This window comes from Amblyomma americanum, chromosome 11 (genome assembly GCF_052857255.1).
Source record: "Amblyomma americanum isolate KBUSLIRL-KWMA chromosome 11, ASM5285725v1, whole genome shotgun sequence".
NCBI lineage: Eukaryota > Metazoa > Arthropoda > Arachnida > Ixodida > Ixodidae > Amblyomma > Amblyomma americanum.
The window spans coordinates 117,784,654-117,804,084 of record NC_135507.1 but is presented as its reverse complement, the minus strand read 5'-3'; the positions used below and the strand labels follow the sequence as shown (position 1 = coordinate 117,804,084).

The 19,431-nt window shown below is 51.1% G+C and overlaps 1 protein-coding gene across 1 annotated transcript; it reads left to right on the top strand.

The window, feature by feature from the left end:
• The first annotated feature begins 267 nt into the window (after nt 1-267).
• On the top strand, nt 268-4,079 carry LOC144110659 (THAP domain-containing protein 7-like). Its single transcript, XM_077643716.1, has 3 exons — nt 268-635; nt 3,022-3,115; nt 3,444-4,079. Exons 1-3 carry the CDS (start codon nt 483-485, stop codon nt 3,845-3,847), a joined length of 651 nt encoding a protein of 216 aa, XP_077499842.1. The 5' UTR covers nt 268-482; the 3' UTR covers nt 3,848-4,079.
• The last annotated feature ends 15,352 nt before the right edge of the window (nt 4,080-19,431 follow it).

Here is a 19,431-nt window from a genome sequence, read left to right as displayed (position 1 = left end):
TAGTGCTTTAAAACGGGAATTCATAACGGTCTGCACAGACAAAAAAAAACGTTAGCCCAGAGTACGGTTGGGGCCGCCACCCTCGCCCTCAGACAGTGCATCATGCCCTCCATCGCCCTCACCTCACCATGTCTTTCCTCCCTCACCCTCGTCCTCAGGAATTTTCATGCGCCCATCCTCCCTCACCCGCCTCACCTCACCGAGAGAAATCCTCATGAGGTGTAGAGAGCCTACATGTTGTGCGCCTCCGCCTTCTTTTAGGGTGGTGTCGCCTTTTGACCTGGCTCGTGCCGCCGCCCGCCGTTGACCAGTGTTGCCAGCAGACGTTGCCGCGCCATTTTGGTCCCCAGTCGGTATGCCGTCGCCGTGCGCATAAGGCTGTCGTCTTGCTGCTGCAGAGTGTCTGTGAGTTTCGCTCACGACGGGAAGTCTTTAATGATGCTAGCACTGTGAGCACGTTCAGAGTTGTGTGAACACCGAAAATGCCCGGGTGTTGCGTTCCGCAATGCACGAACCACTGCAGGAAGGGCACACGAATGTATCGTTTCCCGGCTAGCCCGAACCGACGAAAGCGCTGGCTTGTGCAAGTGAAAAGGGACGGCTGGGAGCCCACTGCTGCTTCTCGTGTTTGCGCTGTGAGTATTATACCTCGCTTCACCATGTATTTGCGCGCGTACTTATTGCCATATTCTACATTTTTGAAGGGCTCTATACTTGTGTGTTTTTTGTGAGCGCGGACGGCCGTCCCAGGCAGCTATCAGCTGCCGGCGACGGACGCCCGTAGCCGAGCGTGCGCGCAAGTGGAGGCTATGCGTTCAATTACCCCGAATTAAGAAGGTACGAAACGTAAATGTTCATAATTAAGCCTGGTTGTAGAACATGTTCTAACTTGGCAGTCGCATTTCAATCTTGGAATGCCCCGCAGTTCAGTTTTACGCATCGTTCAGCTACGTTCGGCTATCGGCTGTGTACGCAGTGTGCTGCATATTTATTGGGTATATTTATTGTATCTACGAAAAAAATAAATCGCTGTGTTGTTCGTGCTGAAATTCCGCACGGAGGTGGAATTTATGACTGATCCTTCTTTATACCGTGTTATTAAAAGTAATTGACCGGTTTGATTGCGAAAGATAAAAGCGAAGTCGTGCACTGCGAAACTTGTCAAACGTAGCCCAAACAAGTCTGGCCGTAAAGGCCCATTGTGGTGATTTAATGATAAGGTCGCGTATGGTGGTTTAGGCACGAACAACCAAGTGATTTGGATGAAATATTTTTCGTTCAACCAGCACATAATTATGCACTCACGTGTATTTCATGGTAATGTACGGCGCAATTTCGTTCACATTCTGTTTAAAACAAACTCGATATGTTTATGGTAATTCGTAATTTCGACGCGCGTATAAAATATTAGAATGGCTCAAGATACGCTTTCTGTCGGTCATTTGGTGCATCACTCGGAAATGTAGACCGCATGGCCTAAATGTTTAATTGCAAAAAATAGCAGGTAATAAGTTTTCCATTGGGGTCCTCATTACATTAATTTTCCAGCAACTGAAACAACTAATTGTGAGTAAAGTTAGGTTCTTTTCTACTCCTTCCTTCCCTTTCCCTTCCTTTGCACCGGGGGTGCCCCGTCAGAGACGGCTCTTGGAGGCTAGCTGAAGTTCCAGTTGACGATACCCAGCAACAACTGATACCTTGCAGGGGATATAACTTGAAGCTTTATATACAATAGTTTACATATATACAACAACGTTGAGCAGTGAGCACAACAGCAACATCGAACTGGTTAACATTAGGGGAGGCCCCTACCCGGCATAGCCGAAGATGCGTTACATATCCCCTTAGCCCAGAACCCTTTTTCCGGGCTCCGGGACCCAGTTTTAAAGACACATGGGCCCGGCCCACATTCATCAGCATCCAATCGTGCCAAACTCTTAACACGATTGGTTATTAGCCGTGTGGCCCGCCCTCTAACTTCCTTAAGGTACATAACCCTCTCCCAAATGTACATAGTGTAAAAAGGGCATGATTTTCTCTTAAAACATAGAACATTCCGAGAATTCACACGCATACGAATTGGCTCCCTGGGTTACGGGCACCGCCCCACACTTCCACCGTCTTACACAAACTCTCTCCCCTATGAAAGAAAAAGCAAAACACATAAAAACAACATGTCAAAACACTTTCACGGGTACGTCTGTCTCCAGGACCCGTGACCTTGACGGTTCTCGGAACTAGGGCAATTATCGGCCCCAACCCCAGCTGCGACCGTCGCGAACAACACCCGGGAGCGCAGAGTCAATTTTCCGACCCGAATCGGATCACAATGGACTGCCGACCCAGCAGCCATCGTCCGGGGTCCAGGCGTCGCTGTCCCCAATTAAGCAGGTGGCTGCTTTCGCTCGGCCTGGTGGCGTCCTCTGCGCGCGCCTGTGTCTTGAGAACCGCTTTGTTGTTCCGACTTTACAGCCTTGGCGCTCTCACTGACCGCCAGCCAGCTGCGCCGTCGCCCAAAGCTCCCTTTCATCCTGGACGCGCCCGACCCCGCTTCGTCTAGCAGCGTTCTCTTTTCAATAGAAAAGCTGTCGAACCTTGGTCGAAGCGTTCTTATCTTAATTGGGCCGCAAACGGTGTTTGTCAAGGCGCGGTGAGCCGTCGGCGTACGATGCAGTGGTGGTGCTGACGTTTTTATGGCATAAAGCGCTTCTGCACGGCCCAGTCGTGCAACATGCGTCCTCTATTCGTGTCTTTCCCTCGAAAGGGACAAAGGCAGTCTTTGGGTGCGCGGTGGGGGTCTCCGGAGTGTGCGGCGGCGGGACGCAGGAGGAAGAAAGATGGGTGCTCGTAATTAGCACGCGCGCATCCACAGATCGCTTGTGTGGCCCGCGCAACGGCGGAGCTCGCTTCCCTTAGTCGTGGGGGAAGAAAGGGGGGGGGGGATAAATACACACGGCGCATACTAGCCCTCTACATTGTGTTTTCAAATAACTTTGTTAACATTGTCTTTTCTTATTCTAGGCACATTTTGAAGATGGAAGTTTTGAGCAGAGCAGGCTAGATGGATTGAAAAAGCTGAGGCCGGGTGCTGTCCCAACTCTTTTTCCCTATCGTGGTAAGCACATATGTAAAATCTATTTTGGAAGAGAAAAAAGTTCCATTTCGCTTCGACATTCCTAAATCTAATTTATGTTTGCAAAAAGAAAAAAAAAACATCTGAACTCATTAGCCCAATGCACAGAGGTATCCTGTCGTTATTTTATTTTTTTACTCGAAGCACTCGAAACGGTGCATAAAATTCTTTGGGTGGTGCGTTTCATTTAAGAAAAATGCTAACATTTTTCTTCTAATTGTTAGTCTGAAAGTAAAAATGGGTATCTAAATAAGAAAGCATAGGCAAACATTTCATTGTAGTGATGTTTGCGTCCTTAATTTTTTTTCAGCCGCTCCAAAACACCGGAAGTCCCCAAGGAAGCGCACTTGTGCTTCGAGACCTGCAAATTCGTCTCGCGCCAAACGTGTTTGCACACCTGGAGACATTCCACAGCTGCCTCTACATCCTGGCGACGGAAAGATTCCCGACCACAATGCACAGTCCGAGAAACCTCTAGACAAGGCAGCGAATGGTGCAGACGACACTGATGAGTTGAGTTGTCATCGTGAGTCATCAGCCGCCTCTCTACCAAATCTGCCTTCCAACAATGTATCAAGCGACACAAACGATACTCCCGAGTACAGCCATGATGTTGTGTCAGCAGCCATTCTGCCACATCTCCGTCCCAACATTGTAGCAAATGACGCAGACAGCACTGCTTCTCCACACGGCCAAACAACAGCACGGCTTTAATTTGGCTTCTAGCCGCTGTGTTTTCAGGATGTTTTTTTAGTACATGCATTGAAAAAGTCGCCAATGTGGAATGTTACTTTTATAATGCCTTACCCCATTGGGCAAAGTGCTGTTTGAAATCGGATACTACTCTTCATAATTCGGACATATGTTTATATGCTTGTTGGATTTCCCATGTACCCCTTTGATTCGTCGAGCGGGTTGTTGCATGCCAAACAAGCATTGCAATAAAGTAACCTGTTGTGAATTGTGTGTGTGTGTCTTCCCGACTAAAATACATATAAATAAAAGGGCGCTTGACGCTATGCCGACTCGGTAGTTGTCATAAATGTGCTATTGTGTGTCGCAACAGCAACTTCTATAATATTTCTCAATAAATGCATGGCTACGCATTAAATCGATACATTGGGCACGTTCAATTCGCCAGTTTCTGTACGATGCTTCAGGGAATTGACTCGGAGGGTAGTGCAATAGTGGCCTAGTTTGCGTGCAGCATTTTTCTTAATGCTCCGGCAATGTGTGAGCATTGTTTGCGATGTACCCTAGGAAAATCTCTCCTTAACACCTTGTATCTGCACATTAATGCGTAATTGGCGATGTTACACATTTAATTGTTATAACAGCGTAAATGTAGAATACTGGTAGTTTTACAATCTGTTAGGAACAATTTACATATACATGAAGTAAGAAAACCTGAAAATGAAAATAACGAAATCATTAAGGTCTATTTATTCCAGCACCTTCACGCGATTAACAAAAAAAAAGAAAGTCGTTTTCTGGATTAAAAATTACATCGAAGAAAAGCGTGATAAAAGCCAGATGCGTTACTTCAGTGCCACCAAGGAAATGTAATTCTCGCAAAAGGAAGCGGCATAAGAGTGCTTCCACATTAGTAGCTAATGCTCAGATGCTTTCCTGTCTGTCGCACGATTTCACCTGGGAAAAGTTAACTACGCCTTAGCAACATTCTGAATATGAGAAACGAGATGACAACGGATATGCGAAACGCGTACTCGCACGCTTCTACGAATAGCCTTTACCAAAGACGTGAATGCCGCAGTAAACGATCGATCCTGCAATCTCGATCGTGTTCAGCAGGAGGACGCTCTTGAAAAGCTGCTTTGTCAATATTCCTCAAGCAATTAGGGCGCTTCTCCAAGCAAGCAGGGCGCTTCTCAAAGCAGGCAGGGCGCTTCTCAAAGCAGGGAGGGCACACGCTGGGGACCAAGATGGCGGCCCGTGAAGTTTGGCAGCCGCCACACCCGCCGTTAGGCAACCTTGGACCCTGCTGTCACCACCCTAAAAGAAGGCGGAGGCGCACAACATGTAGGCTCTCTAATGAGGTGACGGTGAGGGCGTCCTCATGAGGGCTCGCCCTCGTGAGGATTACCATCTCTGCCCATTTACAACAACCAGGTGAACGCCCAGCTGACCCAGCGATGCTTCATCGTCACGTCGACGGCGCAGAAGGGAACACTGATCAGTGAAATTCCCTGACTTCTGGATCCGAACTCTAGCGCGAAATACTGCGACGCAGGGATGGCCTGCGCGAGATACTAGATACATTTAGCATAGCGGGTACCGCTACTGCCTATCGCGTACCATGGCCCGCGACTAGGAGCGCGCTGATTGGTCACGGTGAGCAAGGCGCGCGCTGTTGACTAGTCATACAGGAACACTACTGTTGACGGGAACGTGGCGCCATCTGGCGCAGCCGTCCGGTTGTCCTCCACAAGCTGACAATGTGCACTGCTAAAAAACGGATTTCTTTCTTTGCATCCTTCCTTGGGACCGAAACGAACGCTTGTAGAGTGCAATAGCTCGATAGGATCGATTCCGCAAAGCCGTTCTCAGATACACAGAAAGTAGCCTGTTGAGGTGTATTTTTGTTTTATAGCGGTCTTATCTAAGGCAAACAAGTTGGTTTTGTTCATGCAATATAAAACGCAAAATCTTGACAGAACGTATCTCTATTTTTTAACACTATTTGCAGTATATTTACTGTTAGTCCAATCATCAAGCTCCCGCCCAGTGATGTCATATATGATCCCATCCAGCATTGCAATCGTGGTCGCTTCTGTTTCGAGTTTCAAACGTATTACTTGCCCAGAAGATAGCACGATCATAAAGCAAATGGAACATAAAGAAAACAGTCAAAGGTAATCGGTTGGCCACAAGAAGGGGAGTGAAGAACCGGCACGAAGCGCAAGTCTCACGAAATTTGGTAAGGGCGTCGGTGGTGAATGCTTCGATGTAGACGGCGCAAGTACGACTGGTCACCTTCTAAACGGCTTCGCTCTTCATCACCGCAGCTTCATGCAAGATGTTGCTCACAGTAAAAAGTGCAACAAGGGAGAAATAATTTTGAAAGAAGCTATTGACAAGCGACGCGGTTTGGCATCCTCCATGGAAGGCCCCTGCAGCGAGAGAAATACTCGAAATGCGCTTAAGACATCGAGGTGTACTGCTGGCAACGTTTTTGAAGTAAATCAAAGGTTCGTTTATGCACTTCGTGCCTGCGGAGAAGGCGTGGCATCTGCTCGCATCATATACGCATCCCGTGTGTTTTGTAATATTGCCCTCGACAGAATGGACCAAGAGCGTGTTGACAGGACAACATTCTATGACTGCAGAGAGCAAGGAAGACGACTGTGACATTCCTTGTGTGCTACGAGGTACATTCCTTGTGTGTGCATCGAGTTGGGGCTTAAGGCCGCCCCTCTTTTCCAGCTGCATACCTTTGCAGAAAGCAGGACGCCGGCACACGCGGAAACCGAGAGCCCCCGAGTACATACGGGGAACGAAAATTGTCGCTTGACGCACGGACCCCCTCCCCCCCCCCCCTTTCGACGTGGGCTATCGCCGGGAAGGCACCCACAGCTTCCCGCCGTGCCTCGTGAACAAAAGCGCATTCCCAGGAGGGCCGTGACGGACACCTGTCTTGGCGGACAGGCAAGACTCGCCAAGAATGTGGGAAGACAGGGGCGACCCTTAATCTGGTTTCCCGGAGCGACAGACGAACCCCTTCATGCTTATTAGCTGTGTCCCGCCGTCGGTAGCCCGGCAGCATCGTGGGCCCTTTCGCCCCCTCCTCTGTTGCTGACGGGCGACGCGGACCGATGGTGGGTGGCGTTATGCATGCATGGGGCAAGGATTAGCTCCGAAGGGAGAGCCTGTGGATACTCTCACTTGAGAGAGAGTTGTGGCGTTTTTGTTTATTTAGTTTGTGTTGTTAACAAGACTCTGGGTTCGAGGCTAAGCCCAACCCAAGGGGTTGTCCCCATCTCGCATGTTATTTTTGATTGGAGAATTGATGCTTTGGGCGGGCCACTGAAAATGACCGCCCTTAGTCCTTTGTTAATCAAGTGCTTAAAAGCGCATGTAAACGGATGCAGTCCAGTCTGAGCTGGGGCTCCATGCTTAGCATCTAATGTGATGCTACTTAGGCACTAACCTGCCCGGTCGATGAGTAAAGTAGTGCAAAGTTTGTTCTTTTGTAAATTCAGTTCTGCTTTTTCCAGTTTAACTCTCTGTATATGTATGTTGTAAAATTATGCTCTGCTGTCATCATCTACAAGCTCGCCTCCTGTTCATCTTCCAAGCCGAACGACACTAGAGGAAGGGTTTGTGAACCATCCTCGAAGAAACGGACGACTATTGAAATTCTACTGCATACACGCTCAGGACGACATCGTTCGCCAAGAGGGCCTTCAGCGCCGAAGCCCGACGGCGTGCAGCTTCTGCCAGCAACCGCTCGAGCCCAACTCCGGAGCCACTCCATCGCCCCCATGAAGTCGTCGGCACGTAAGCTCGGACGCCCCAGCCTCTGATGTATAATCTTAATCATGTGTAATTATTGAATATACCTGTTTGTTTAAACTGAGCCATACGGTGTCTCTTTGCCTCTCCGTCCCGTGTGGACCTGCGCATTATGGGGGTCATCACACTGGTGTCAGAAGTGGGGTCTCAAAAGCAAATGTCCTCTGAATGCTGCGACATTCATGACTTCAAAATTGTAATCAAAAGGGAATCACGGGACTGATTGTGGGACTTTTACCCCCATTTGAGAGGCTTGAGGCACCGGAGGGCTTGAAAAAAAAAATGTCTTTATCTGAGGGAGCTCCCACTCCACAGCCGTCGCTCGGAGCAAGCATGCTGGCATTAGGAAGCGTCATTCCGACGTTTACAGGAGATAAGACAGGGGTTCCAATCTGCGATTTCTTTTCCATGCTAGAAGAGATTGGGAAAATGGGGGGATGGTCCGATGCTCAAATGCTGGGGATGGCGAGGTGTAAGATGGCAGGAGCTGCTCATGATTTTGCATGGCGAGACGAAAAAGTAAAATCCACAAAATCATTTGCGGAATTTAAGAAGCTCGCGTTTGAGCATTTCGACACTGAACCACGTCACGTGCGGGTACAGAGGTTCCGTGACGCCGGACAGATGGTAGGGGAGGACGTGTGAACGTTTGCGTCGCGGCTTCAGCGCTTAGCGCGAGATACGTTAAGCAGGGAGGAGGAAGGAGACCAGCTAAAGAACAAATACGCGGAGGATATACTTAAAGAGGAAATGACCGCTTTGTTCGTGGCTGGTCTGCAAGACCCCGTGCGCCGGTTCGTGCTCTCGCGCAAGCCGAGCAATTTCGACCAAGCCGTGGAGGCCGCATTGGATGAGGAACGAAATGAGGCGTTAACGACAGCCGCAGCGAGAGTACGCGTCATAGAGAGAGCGGTGCTCAACCCTGAGGTTGCTCTCTTGACAGAGCGATTAGATCGCTTAGAACAGCTGCTATCTCAGCAGGTAGAACGCCAGGTTGAAGCGCGCGCTCAACAGCGCTCATTCGCTGGAAACCGGAGACCGCCACAAAGCTACAGGCGCGGTATGCGAGATTTTGAAGAAATCGTATGCTTCGCTTGCCAGGGTCGCGGACACATCGCCAGGTTCTGCCAAAACGTGCGCCGTGGGGAGCCACAAAGAGAAGCAGGCGAGACACGCCCTAAGCAAGCCTACAGCGGGGCTCCAGATACCGAGACAAAAAACTAGTTAGTCCTCCCCAGCCTGAGGAGCGTGGGGAGGGAGCAGTGGATGATGAGGTGGTGGTAGTTTGTGTGGCCGACGAGGCATGCCCTGTTGTGCGTTGCAAGTTAAATGGTTGTTGCATGGAATTGTTGATAGATACGGGGTCAAAGGTGACATTGCTTAAGGAGAGCAGTTTTAACACGCTTCGAAGGAAGGGGGACCGCGAGGTGTTGGAAGCGTCTGGTGGTATGGCAACCAAATTTGTAGGCATAACGGGGGATCCTCTTGGCATAAGTGGACTCTACCGGTTACACTTCTCTCTCGGTGGAATTGCATTGGAGCACCCCTGCTACGTATGCCCGGACACGGTGTCTCTGCCAAACGGAGTGTCAGGTATATTAGGGCAGGATTTTTTGAGAAAAGGGAAGGTAGTAGTTTCATTCTCTGAGGAAGAGGTTAATGCGGGCGGATCAAAAGTTCCGTTTTTGAACAGGAGAGGGGCTGAGATTCGCACTACCGATATTGACACCCGTCAAACAGTGGGATCATTGGAGAAGGTATATTCGCGGGTTGCCGTCAGGCTGGTCGATGAGGCGGTCGTCCTTCCTTGGTCGGAGCACATTTTGTACGCGTTTGTGCCTTCAGATGTAGAGAGCGGCGCCGTGGGAGTGCTTGAGCCGGTCGACTCTCTCAGCAATGGCCTGAAGGCAGCCGCGTGCCTCGTGACAGTTAATGACGCCCACAGAGTGCCCCTACGGGTGGTTAACTTTAGCCAGCAGCCACTGAGCCTTCCCAAGAACAAAACATTGGCTTTCTTCACCTCTGCGATAGAGAAACGTGAGCCCACCGATACGGTACTCGCAACTGTAGAGCATGCTAGTCCTTCGGCTGCTCCAAAGGTGTCGTTCGATCTTTCTCACGTAAAATCCAGGGAGAGGGAGGCTCTGGCTGGTTTGCTGAACGACTACTCGGAGGTATTCGCCGCGTCCAACCTGGATTTGGGCTGCTGTGGCGTTATAAAGCACAGGATAGAAACCGGCACTTCATCGCCCGTTTACCAGCGTGCGTACAGGATTCCTTACTCCCAACGTGAGGAGATGGAGCGGCAGGTGCAGGACCTGATTGATCGCGGCATTGTCGAACACTCAAAGTCACCCTGGGGAGCACCAGCACTATTGGTGGAAAATCCAGATGGCTCGTATCGATTGGTAGTGGACTACCGCAAACTAAATGCCGTAACTCGCATCGATCCATACCCCATCCCCAATATACAGGAGACGCTTTCTCAGCTGGGCTCTGCCAGGTACTTCACGGTAGTGGACATGGCGGCGGGATTCTGGCAGATAGCAATGGATCCGGCAGATGCCGAGAAAACGGCATTCAACACGCCCTCAGGGCACTATGAATGGAAAAGAATGCCGATGGGTCTGGCCAACAGCCCTGCTGTCTGGCAGAGAACCGCTGATGTTATCCTGGCAGGTCTTCTGGGGAGGCTGTGCTTCGCGTATATGGATGACATTATCATATACAGTGACAGTTTTGAGAACCATTTGCGCGATATTGAGCAGGTTTTGGTGCGACTAAGAGGAGCGGGTCTCAAGCTGAAGCCCTCTAAGTGCCAATTCCTCAAAAACGAGGTGAAATACCTCGGGCACGTTGTTTCAGCTGACGGCGTGCGACCGGACCCTGAGAAACTAAGGTGTGTCTCAGATTTTCCATCCCCGACTAGCGTCCGCCAGGTCCGGCAGTTTCTCGGCCTGATCGGTTACTACCGAAGGCACATAGAGGAGTTCGCCAAGCTCGCTAAGCCGCTCACCGCCTTAACAGCCAAAAATGTCGCCTTTCGCTGGGACGAAAACGCGGAGAATGCTTTTGGGGCCCTGAAAAGGAAGCTAATGAGTGCACCGCTGTTGCGCCACCCGGATTTTAATTTGCCCTTCGTTATGGCCACAGATGCGTCAAAGTTCGCAGTTGGTGCCGTGCTATCTCAGGTTATCGAGGGCAAAGAACATCCCGTTGCTTTTGCTAGCCGACAGCTGAGCCCCACAGAGCAAAAGTACGGAGCTACGGAAAGGGAGTGCCTCGCCGTTGTCTGGGCAGTAAAGCACTTCAGATGCTACCTTTACGGCCGCAAATTCAAGCTAGTCACAGACTGCCATCCTCTGAAATGGGTGATGAGTGTCAGGGACCCTAGCTCGCGACTCGCTAGATGGAATCTACACCTGCAGGAATACTGCTTTGAAGTTGAGCACAAGTCAGGAAAGACGCATCTGAATGCTGATGCACTCAGCCGCACAGCTGCCGTGGCAGCTATAGATGAGTTTGTCCCCGTAGTCGACCCCGCCGAATTACGCACAGAGCAGTGCAAAGATCCTGACCTGAAGCGAATAATCGAAAGCTTAGAGGGCGCACCGTCTCACCCCGAACAGCTAGGTTATTTCATTGGCAAAGACGGCACCCTGTGTCGGCGCACGAGGCCAACCAGGAAAGGGAGACCAGAGAAAACCGCTTGGGAGAGAGTCGTCATACCTCGGTCGTGGACAGAAAGGGTTCTTCGCGCGTTTCACGATGCGCCATGCGCCGGTCATTTTGGCGTAGCGAAGACACGCAGGCGTGTGGAGCGTTTTTACTTTTGGAGTGGCATGCGACAGGATGTTAGAGACTATTGTGCGAAGTGTCATTCCTGTCTCGAAAGAAAAACACCCAAGGGACGAAGACCAGCTCCAATTCAGCCGTTCCCGGAGGTTTCGGCTCCCTTCGAGCGGACAGGTATGGACATAATGGGCCCATTGCCCACGACCACTTCCGGAAACAAGTACATTTTAGTATTTGTCGACCACCTTTCAAAATACGCGGAAGCGGTAGCACTCCCAGATCAGAAGGCAGACACGGTTGCAAGAGCATTTGTCGAACAGATCGTGCTCCGACATGGACCCCCGAGGCAACTCTTGACAGATCGGGGAACGAACTTCGTGTCGCAGCTAATGAGGAGAGTTTGCGAGCTGCTTAAGATCGCTAAGAAGCAGACAACACCGTACCATCCGGCTTGCAACGGCGCGGTGGAGCGACTGAACCAAACCGTGGCCGGGTTCCTGTCGCATTTTGTTTCGCGCGACCAGCGGGACTGGGACTTGTGGCTCCCGTATGCAATGTTTGCCTACAATTCCGCAGCACACGAGAGCACGGGCGAATCGCCATTCTTTCTTCTCTACGGCCGAGACCCGGACCAGCCTAGTGAAGTGCCAGAGGGCCCCCGTCATGTCCCATACGCTTCACTGGACGACTATAAGGTGGAGCTAGAATCGCGCTTGCAAGTGGCGAGGGACATCGCAAAGGGGGCATTAAAGAAAGCGGCGAAGCGCAGGAAGGAGGTGCACGATCGCAGTGCTAGAGACGCGCCGTTTAATGTGGGGGACAGCGTGTACATTGAAAACTGCCAAAGGCAGATTGGGCTAGCTCGTAAGTTCCAGACGAAGTGGAGAGGACCGTGCGAGGTTGTCGAGAAGCTTTCTCCGGTAAACTTCAGAGTCCGAGACGTGAACCGGCGCTTGATAAGGATACACGCAAATCGCCTCAAGTCGGCACCGGTTCAGTATTCACGAAATGAGGAAAGGGAAAGCGCGGATTTTGATGGGGACAGAAGTGAAGCGGAGCGCGCAGATAGTTCGCAAGAAACGCCCTCTCCTGCATTTGTTCGGCAGGAGCCAGAGGTGACGGCCGGAATGCCACCGGATTTACTTCATGCATTGCTAGAAGAAGAAGCGCGCGAGGTTGCCGCGCAGATAACGCCAGGAGAGGCTCCTGCCACGAGCCCTCGCGAGTCCCAAAGCAGACAAAGGGTCACAGACTTACTTAGTATGACTCATGAAGGCCGATATCCGCTGCGAAATCGGAAAGCTAAGTCGGACTAATGGTGTAAACAGAGCGGAGTTTTGAACTGGTTAGAATTGTGTAATGCCACAGCTCATAACATTGCTATGTGCTTATGTGTTAAGTTATCGGAGTTGGTAAATAAACCTTTCTGTCATTAAGTAACACCTTCACAGGAGAGCATGCGGAGCGCATGCAGAACCTGCCCTACTTCCTTTCGTTATCTATATTTTTGTCTGTGCCGTGATCGTGCTAGAAGTGGGAGCTCCTTTGTAACTGTGGTAAATTTATTTCGTCCAGTTTGGACTAGAAAGGAGAGGCTTGGGTGCTGAGTTTCATGTTTATCTGTAAAAGAAGGTCAGTGCTGCCCCTGGAGACGCCAGTTATGACAGCGGAGGCATATGGTGTTGTGCAGTGGTGTTGAGTGCAGCGAAAAGTGTTTTGTCGGACGCACTGTGCGAGGCGATTCAGAAAGACAAGGGGAGCTGCAGGGACTCAAATGTTCGGAGAACATTCTTCTGGAGGGTGAGCGAGTGTGACATTCCTTGTGTGCTACGAGGTACATTCCTTGTGTGTGCATCGAGTTGGGGCTTAAGGCCGCCCCTCTTTTCCAGCTGCATACCTTTGCAGAAAGCAGGACGCCGGCACACGCGGAAACCGAGAGCCCCCGAGTACATACGGGGAACGAAAATTGTCGCTTGACGCACGGACCCCCTCCCCCCCCCCCCTTTCGACGTGGGCTATCGCCGGGAAGGCACCCACAGCTTCCCGCCGTGCCTCGTGAACAAAAGCGCATTCCCAGGAGGGCCGTGACGGACACCTGTCTTGGCGGACAGGCAAGACTCGCCAATAATGTGGGAAGACAGGGGCGACCCTTAATCTGGTTTCCCGGAGCGACAGACGAACCCCTTCATGCTTATTAGCTGTGTCCCGCCGTCGGTAGCCCGGCAGCATCGTGGGCCCTTTCGCCCCCTCCTCTGTTGCTGACGGGCGACGCGGACCGATGGTGGGTGGCGTTATGCATGCATGGGGCAAGGATTAGCTCCGAAGGGAGAGCCTGTGGATACTCTCACTTGAGAGAGAGTTGTGGCGTTTTTGTTTATTTAGTTTGTGTTGTTAACAAGACTCTGGGTTCGAGGCTAAGCCCAACCCAAGGGGTTGTCCCCATCTCGCATGTTATTTTTGATTGGAGAATTGATGCTTTGGGCGGGCCACTGAAAATGACCGCCCTTAGTCCTTTGTTAATCAAGTGCTTAAAAGCGCATGTAAACGGATGCAGTCCAGTCTGAGCTGGGGCTCCATGCTTAGCATGTAATGTGATGCTACTTAGGCACTAACCTGCCCGGTCGATGAGTAAAGTAGTGCAAAGTTTGTTCTTTTGTAAATTCAGTTCTGCTTTTTCCAGTTTAACTCTCTGTATATGTATGTTGTAAAATTATGCTCTGCTGTCATCATCTACAAGCTCGCCTCCTGTTCATCTTCCAAGCCGAACGACACTAGAGGAAGGGTTTGTGAACTATCCTCGAAGAAACGGACGACTATTGAAATTCTACTGCATACACGCTCAGGACGACATCGTTCGCCAAGAGGGCCTTCAGCGCCGAAGCCCGACGGCGTGCAGCTTCTGCCAGCAACCGCTCGAGCCCAACTCCGGAGCCACTCCATCGCCCCCATGAAGTCGTCGGCACGTAAGCTCGGACGCCCCAGCCTCTGATGTATAATCTTAATCATGTGTAATTATTGAATATACCTGTTTGTTTAAACTGAGCCATACGGTGTCTCTTTGCCTCTCCGTCCCGTGTGGACCTGCGCATTATGGGGGTCATCACACGACGGATAAGAAGGAACACGAGAAGTCTTTTGGAGGCACCTGCAAGAAAGTCAGCAAAGAAATGTATTCTAATTGGAAAAACAGCGCAATCAAAGACGAGACACAAGAGAAGCACGAAACACCAGCGCTGCTTCTCTTGTGTCTCGTCTTTGATTGCGCTGTTTTTCCAATTCGTAAAACATGTACCAACCGGCCCGTATTTGCCCTCTTCTGGAAATGTATTCTCTTTGGGCATTTGGAGCATCCATAAGCAGTATGCGAATGTCACATATATTAAGCAGCCTAAATTAAATTTTAGAGGAAAGGTAGGGAGGAGACGACGTGGATTAACCGAAAAATAAAGAAGATGAAGACGAAGCATTCGGTGAGGTGGAGAGAGATGATTGGTGGAGCGCGTCCCTGGGAGTCAACGGAGGACGCTACCACCTGCTATGGCCAGGGGTGTCTCCAGCGCTGTTGCCACCCATCCGGGTGCACGCTGCCCCCAACGCCAACAACACCGGCATCACTTCCACGGGCGCTTGGACCGGGAGCTTATACGACGCAGCCAGTGACGCCGCCAGCAACGCCAGCACAAGCGCGTCGAACGCCGCCTCGACATCGGCTACAGGATCCATACAACGCCGCAGCCGCACCGAACCAACCGTGAGCACGAACGCCGACCGCTAATAGTAGAACGCTAGTAGTAGACGCTGGTAGCAGTGTGCCCGGGTCGTGTGTATTTATAGCCTTGTGTTTTGTGTTAGTTTTGTGTTCTAGTGTGTGTGGTTTGTGGTTTATGGGAGTTTAACTTCCCAAAGCGACTCATGCTATGAGAGACGCCGTAGTGAAGGGCTCCGGAAATTTCGACCACCTGGGGTTCTTTAACGTGCACTGACATCGCACAGTACACGGGCCTCTACAATTTCGCCTCCATCGAAATTCAACCGCCACGGCCGGGATCGAGCCCGCGTCTTTCGGGCCAGCAGTGGAGCGCCGTAACCACTCAGCCACCGCGGCGGCTCCTTCTAGTGTGTGTGTCCCGTAAGGTGTATTAAATGTGCGTTTGTGTGGGTACACCGGTCGCCTAGTCCATTCTTTCGGTCCGTGTGTTCTTCGGGGAGATCCGTGACAAAGATAAGTGGCGATCCTGCGCCAGGATTCATTTCCTTTTTTCTTGTTGCTTTGTCTCGGATCTTTCCGATCTCTCGACGACAGAAAGTATGGATTTGGCAAAAAACCTTAGAACTGGCGCTCAAGCTAGGGTTAAGCAAGGAAGAGGCGATGCGTCTCTAATACGAGGAGGGAAAGAGGCAGAGAGAGGAGGCAGATAGGCAGACAGGAAGGGGCGCAAGCACGCGCAGACGCTCGTGAAGCAGAAGAGCGCGAGGCGTAAAGAGCTCGCGAGGCAGAAGGGCGAGAAGCGAAAAGAGCTCGCGAGGCGGAAGAGCGAGAAGAGAAAAGAGCTCGCGAGGCAGAAGAACAGGAGAAAAGAAGGATAGAACGGGAGAACGAGTTTATTTTGTGGAAACAGGCGCATGTCGCGGTAGGATATGAGGAGATTACGGACAATGATCAGCGTTCCTTAGCGGGTACAGAATCTCCTAGACCGGCCAGAGTTTGCCCAAGGAAGCTGATGGCTCCTTTTGATGACAAGAAAGATGATTTGGATGCATATCTGCAACGATTCGAACGGATAGCTTTGGGGTAAGGCTGGGAGCGCGGTGAATGGGTCACGGCATTAAGCATGTGTTTAGTCGGAGAGGCGCTGAATGTGTTTGGAAGGATGCCTGCTCCTGATTCCATGGACTACGAGAAAGTCAAAAAGGCGCCCCTCCAAAGATTCAGGCTTACGGCAGAGGGTTTTCGTGAGAGATTTCGCACTAGGAAACCTGAGGATTCGGAAACCGCTAAGCAGTTTTCCTGCAGGCTAACCAACTATTTTGATAGGTGGCTTGATTTGTCAAACACAGAAAAGAGTTTTGAAGGGGTGCGTGACAAGCTGGTCATAGAGCAATTTTTAGCGTGTTGCAGCTGAAAGCTAGCGCTATTCCTGAAAGAAAGTTGTGTTCACTGGAAGAGTTCGCCGACACTGCAGACCAATTCCTCGAGGCTCAAGGGCTAAGAAATTTGAGTAAGACAAAGGAGGAAACCCAAAAAATCCTAGAGAATGATGCGACAAAACCAAGAGCATGTGGCGGTGCATCTAAGGCGCCAGTAAGGTGTTTTCTCTGCGGCAAGGAGGGACACCGTGCAGCTGACTGTCGGACTAGTAGCGCTGCCCAGAAAACACATGTTGTGTGTCAAGGTTGCAAGAGGAGGGGTCATACTCTGGATGAGTACCGATACAGAACGCAGGACCGAGCTGCAAGCGTTGTCGACTCTAGGGTAGAACTTGTCACGCCATCCGAAGTTCCCCAGCTGAAAGGAGAGCAAACGCCGCTGGGAGATGAGGCGGTGAGGGGAACACCGAAGTCGAAAGCAGCAACGCCAGTGGTGGTTTGGCAAATAGGGGACCGTCCTATATTGGTGCTTAGAGACAGCGGAGCTAACACAGTCTTGGTTCGTAGAAGCCTGGTGAAGGACGAGGATCTTACAGGGGAAGCGTCGGCCGTCACTCTTGTAGATAGCACAGTAGGGTACCTTCCTGAAGCCAGGATTCTCGTGTACACGCCATATTATACGGGGGAGGTAGTGGCAAAATGCGTAGACCAACCCATCTACGATCTCATCCTGGGAAACATTACGGGTGCAAGAAGTGTCGAAGACGCCGATCCCGAGTGGAGGATGCTCGACGTCGAAGAACATCCGAAGGAGGAATGGCCCGCGACAGTTCAGACGAGTGCAGTCAGCTTCTCGTCGGCAGTGGAGACAAGAGCTCAAGCGACAGCCCCAGCAACGCAGCATCCGCTATCAACTCCTGTTACGATGTGCCTGAGCGTAACACCGGGCGAAATTGCAATTAGGCAAAAATAAGACTGGAGCCTGAAGATCTGCTTCGAAAGAGTCGGGGAAAAACTGAAAAGAAAGAAGGGTCGTACGTCATTCGAATATCAATTGGTAAATGGTCTGCTGCACAGGGAATGCATATTTAGCTCAGGAAAGCGGGTCCAACCGCTGGTGTTACCGAGAGATATGCGATAGACCGTGCTACGCTTGGGACATGACGCCATTGTGGCCGGACACCAGGCTGTTCAAGAAACGGTGTCTAGGATCACCGAGGAGTTCTTTTGGCCGGGTGTTCAGAGTTACGTTAAGCGCTTTGTTCGCTCATGTGACGTGTGCCAGCGCACAGTTCCAAAGGGAAGAGTTGGTCCCGTACCTCTGGGCAAGATGCCAGCCATCGACCTACCGTTTCAGCGAGTGGCTATTGACATTGTGGTGCGAATCTCTCCAGTATCCGCCAAAGGCAATAGATATGTGCTTACTCTGGTTGACGTGGACACTCGTTATCCTGACGCTATTCCACTGAGAACTGTTGACAGTATCCAAGTGGCGGAGGGTCTTGTGGAAATGTTTTCGCGTTATGGGTTCCCGAGAGAAGTTTTTAGTGATCGGGGCTCGAACTTCACATCCGAACTAATGAAGGAGGTTAACCGCCTTTTGTCAGTAAGGCAGTTACTGCAAGGCACACTGTCTACAAAAAAGACTTGGAAGCTGTTGCGGCACCTCATAGATCCGTTAAAAAGCAAGAGCGCATGCGCTCGAGACCTCACGAGAACGATCAACAGTTACGACGGGGACGGGGAGAAGCTCATTAATGAACTCACAAGTAAATACCTCAAGACCGAGAAGAGCGGTAACCCGACTCACCAGTATGAAGGGGAAAGCAACGTCGAGATGGACGAACCCTTCACCGAGCTGGAGCTGGTTGCGGCCATCGATGAAAGTAATCAAGGCAGCGCGCCGGGCATTGACGGCATTACATACAAGATGCTAAAAAATATGAGCGACAAAAGCCGAGCTGAACTGCTAAACCTCGCCAACGCGTCCTGGGAGAAGGCTTCGTTACCAAAAGAATGGAAAGAAGCGGAGGTGCGTTTCATTCCCAAGCCGGGGAAACCACCCCACGTCGACAACCTGCGCCCCATCTCCCTCACGTCGTGTGTGGGGAAGGTGGTCGAGCGTATGGTTTTCAAGAGACTACAGAGACATTTGGACGTCACTGATCAGCTACCACCGACTATGTACGGATTCCGGAGGCACCTGAGCACGCAAGACGTCTTGGTGCAACTACACGAGCTAGTTATCAAGCAAGCGAAGCCTCATACGCCAAGAGCTATCCTGGCGATCGATCTAAAGGGGGCCTTCGATAACGTCACACACGAAAGTATCCTCCGTAACCTGCGCCAAACGGGGTGCGGGAAGCGCACCTTCAAGTATGTGCAGGATTTCTTAACCAACAGAACGGCAACAATCAAAATTGGAGAGAAGTCGAAACCAATAGCCCTGGGAGATAGAGGCACCCCGCAAGGGTCGGTTCTTTAAGCACACTCTTTATGCCGACGACATCACACTGTGGACCACCCACGGCAGTGACGGCGACATAGAGAACACCTTACAGGAAGCAGCCACCCTCACCCAAAATTATGTACAGAACATCGGACTGTCTTGTTCCCCAGAGAAGTCCGAACTGCTCCTCATCCGGCCTAAGAACCACCGCTCCCCCCGCTCCCCCATTGCCATCGAACTGAATGGGGACCCTGTACCGGAGGTTGACACCCTCCGCGTATTGGGCCTGCATATCCAGAACGATGGCAAAAACACCACCACCCTCAAGAAACTCAAGCAGGTTGCAGGCGCGATATTGCATCTCATCCGCAGAGTTTCGGGCCATCATAGAGGCATGAAGGAGCGCGACCTTTGTCGCCTCATTCATGCCTTT

What these genes read in the sequence shown, in the direction of transcription:
- LOC144110659 (XM_077643716.1), top strand. Translation starts at nt 483, where the DNA reads ATGCCCGGGTGTTGCGTTCCGCAATGCACGAACCACTGCAGGAAGGGC. An exon ending in CTGCTTCTCGTGTTTGCGCT is followed by an intron (nt 636 to 3,021) that starts GTGAGTATTATA and finishes TTCTTATTCTAG; the next exon opens with GCACATTTTGAAGATGGAAG. An exon ending in AACTCTTTTTCCCTATCGTG is followed by an intron (nt 3,116 to 3,443) that starts GTAAGCACATAT and finishes ATTTTTTTTCAG; the next exon opens with CCGCTCCAAAACACCGGAAG.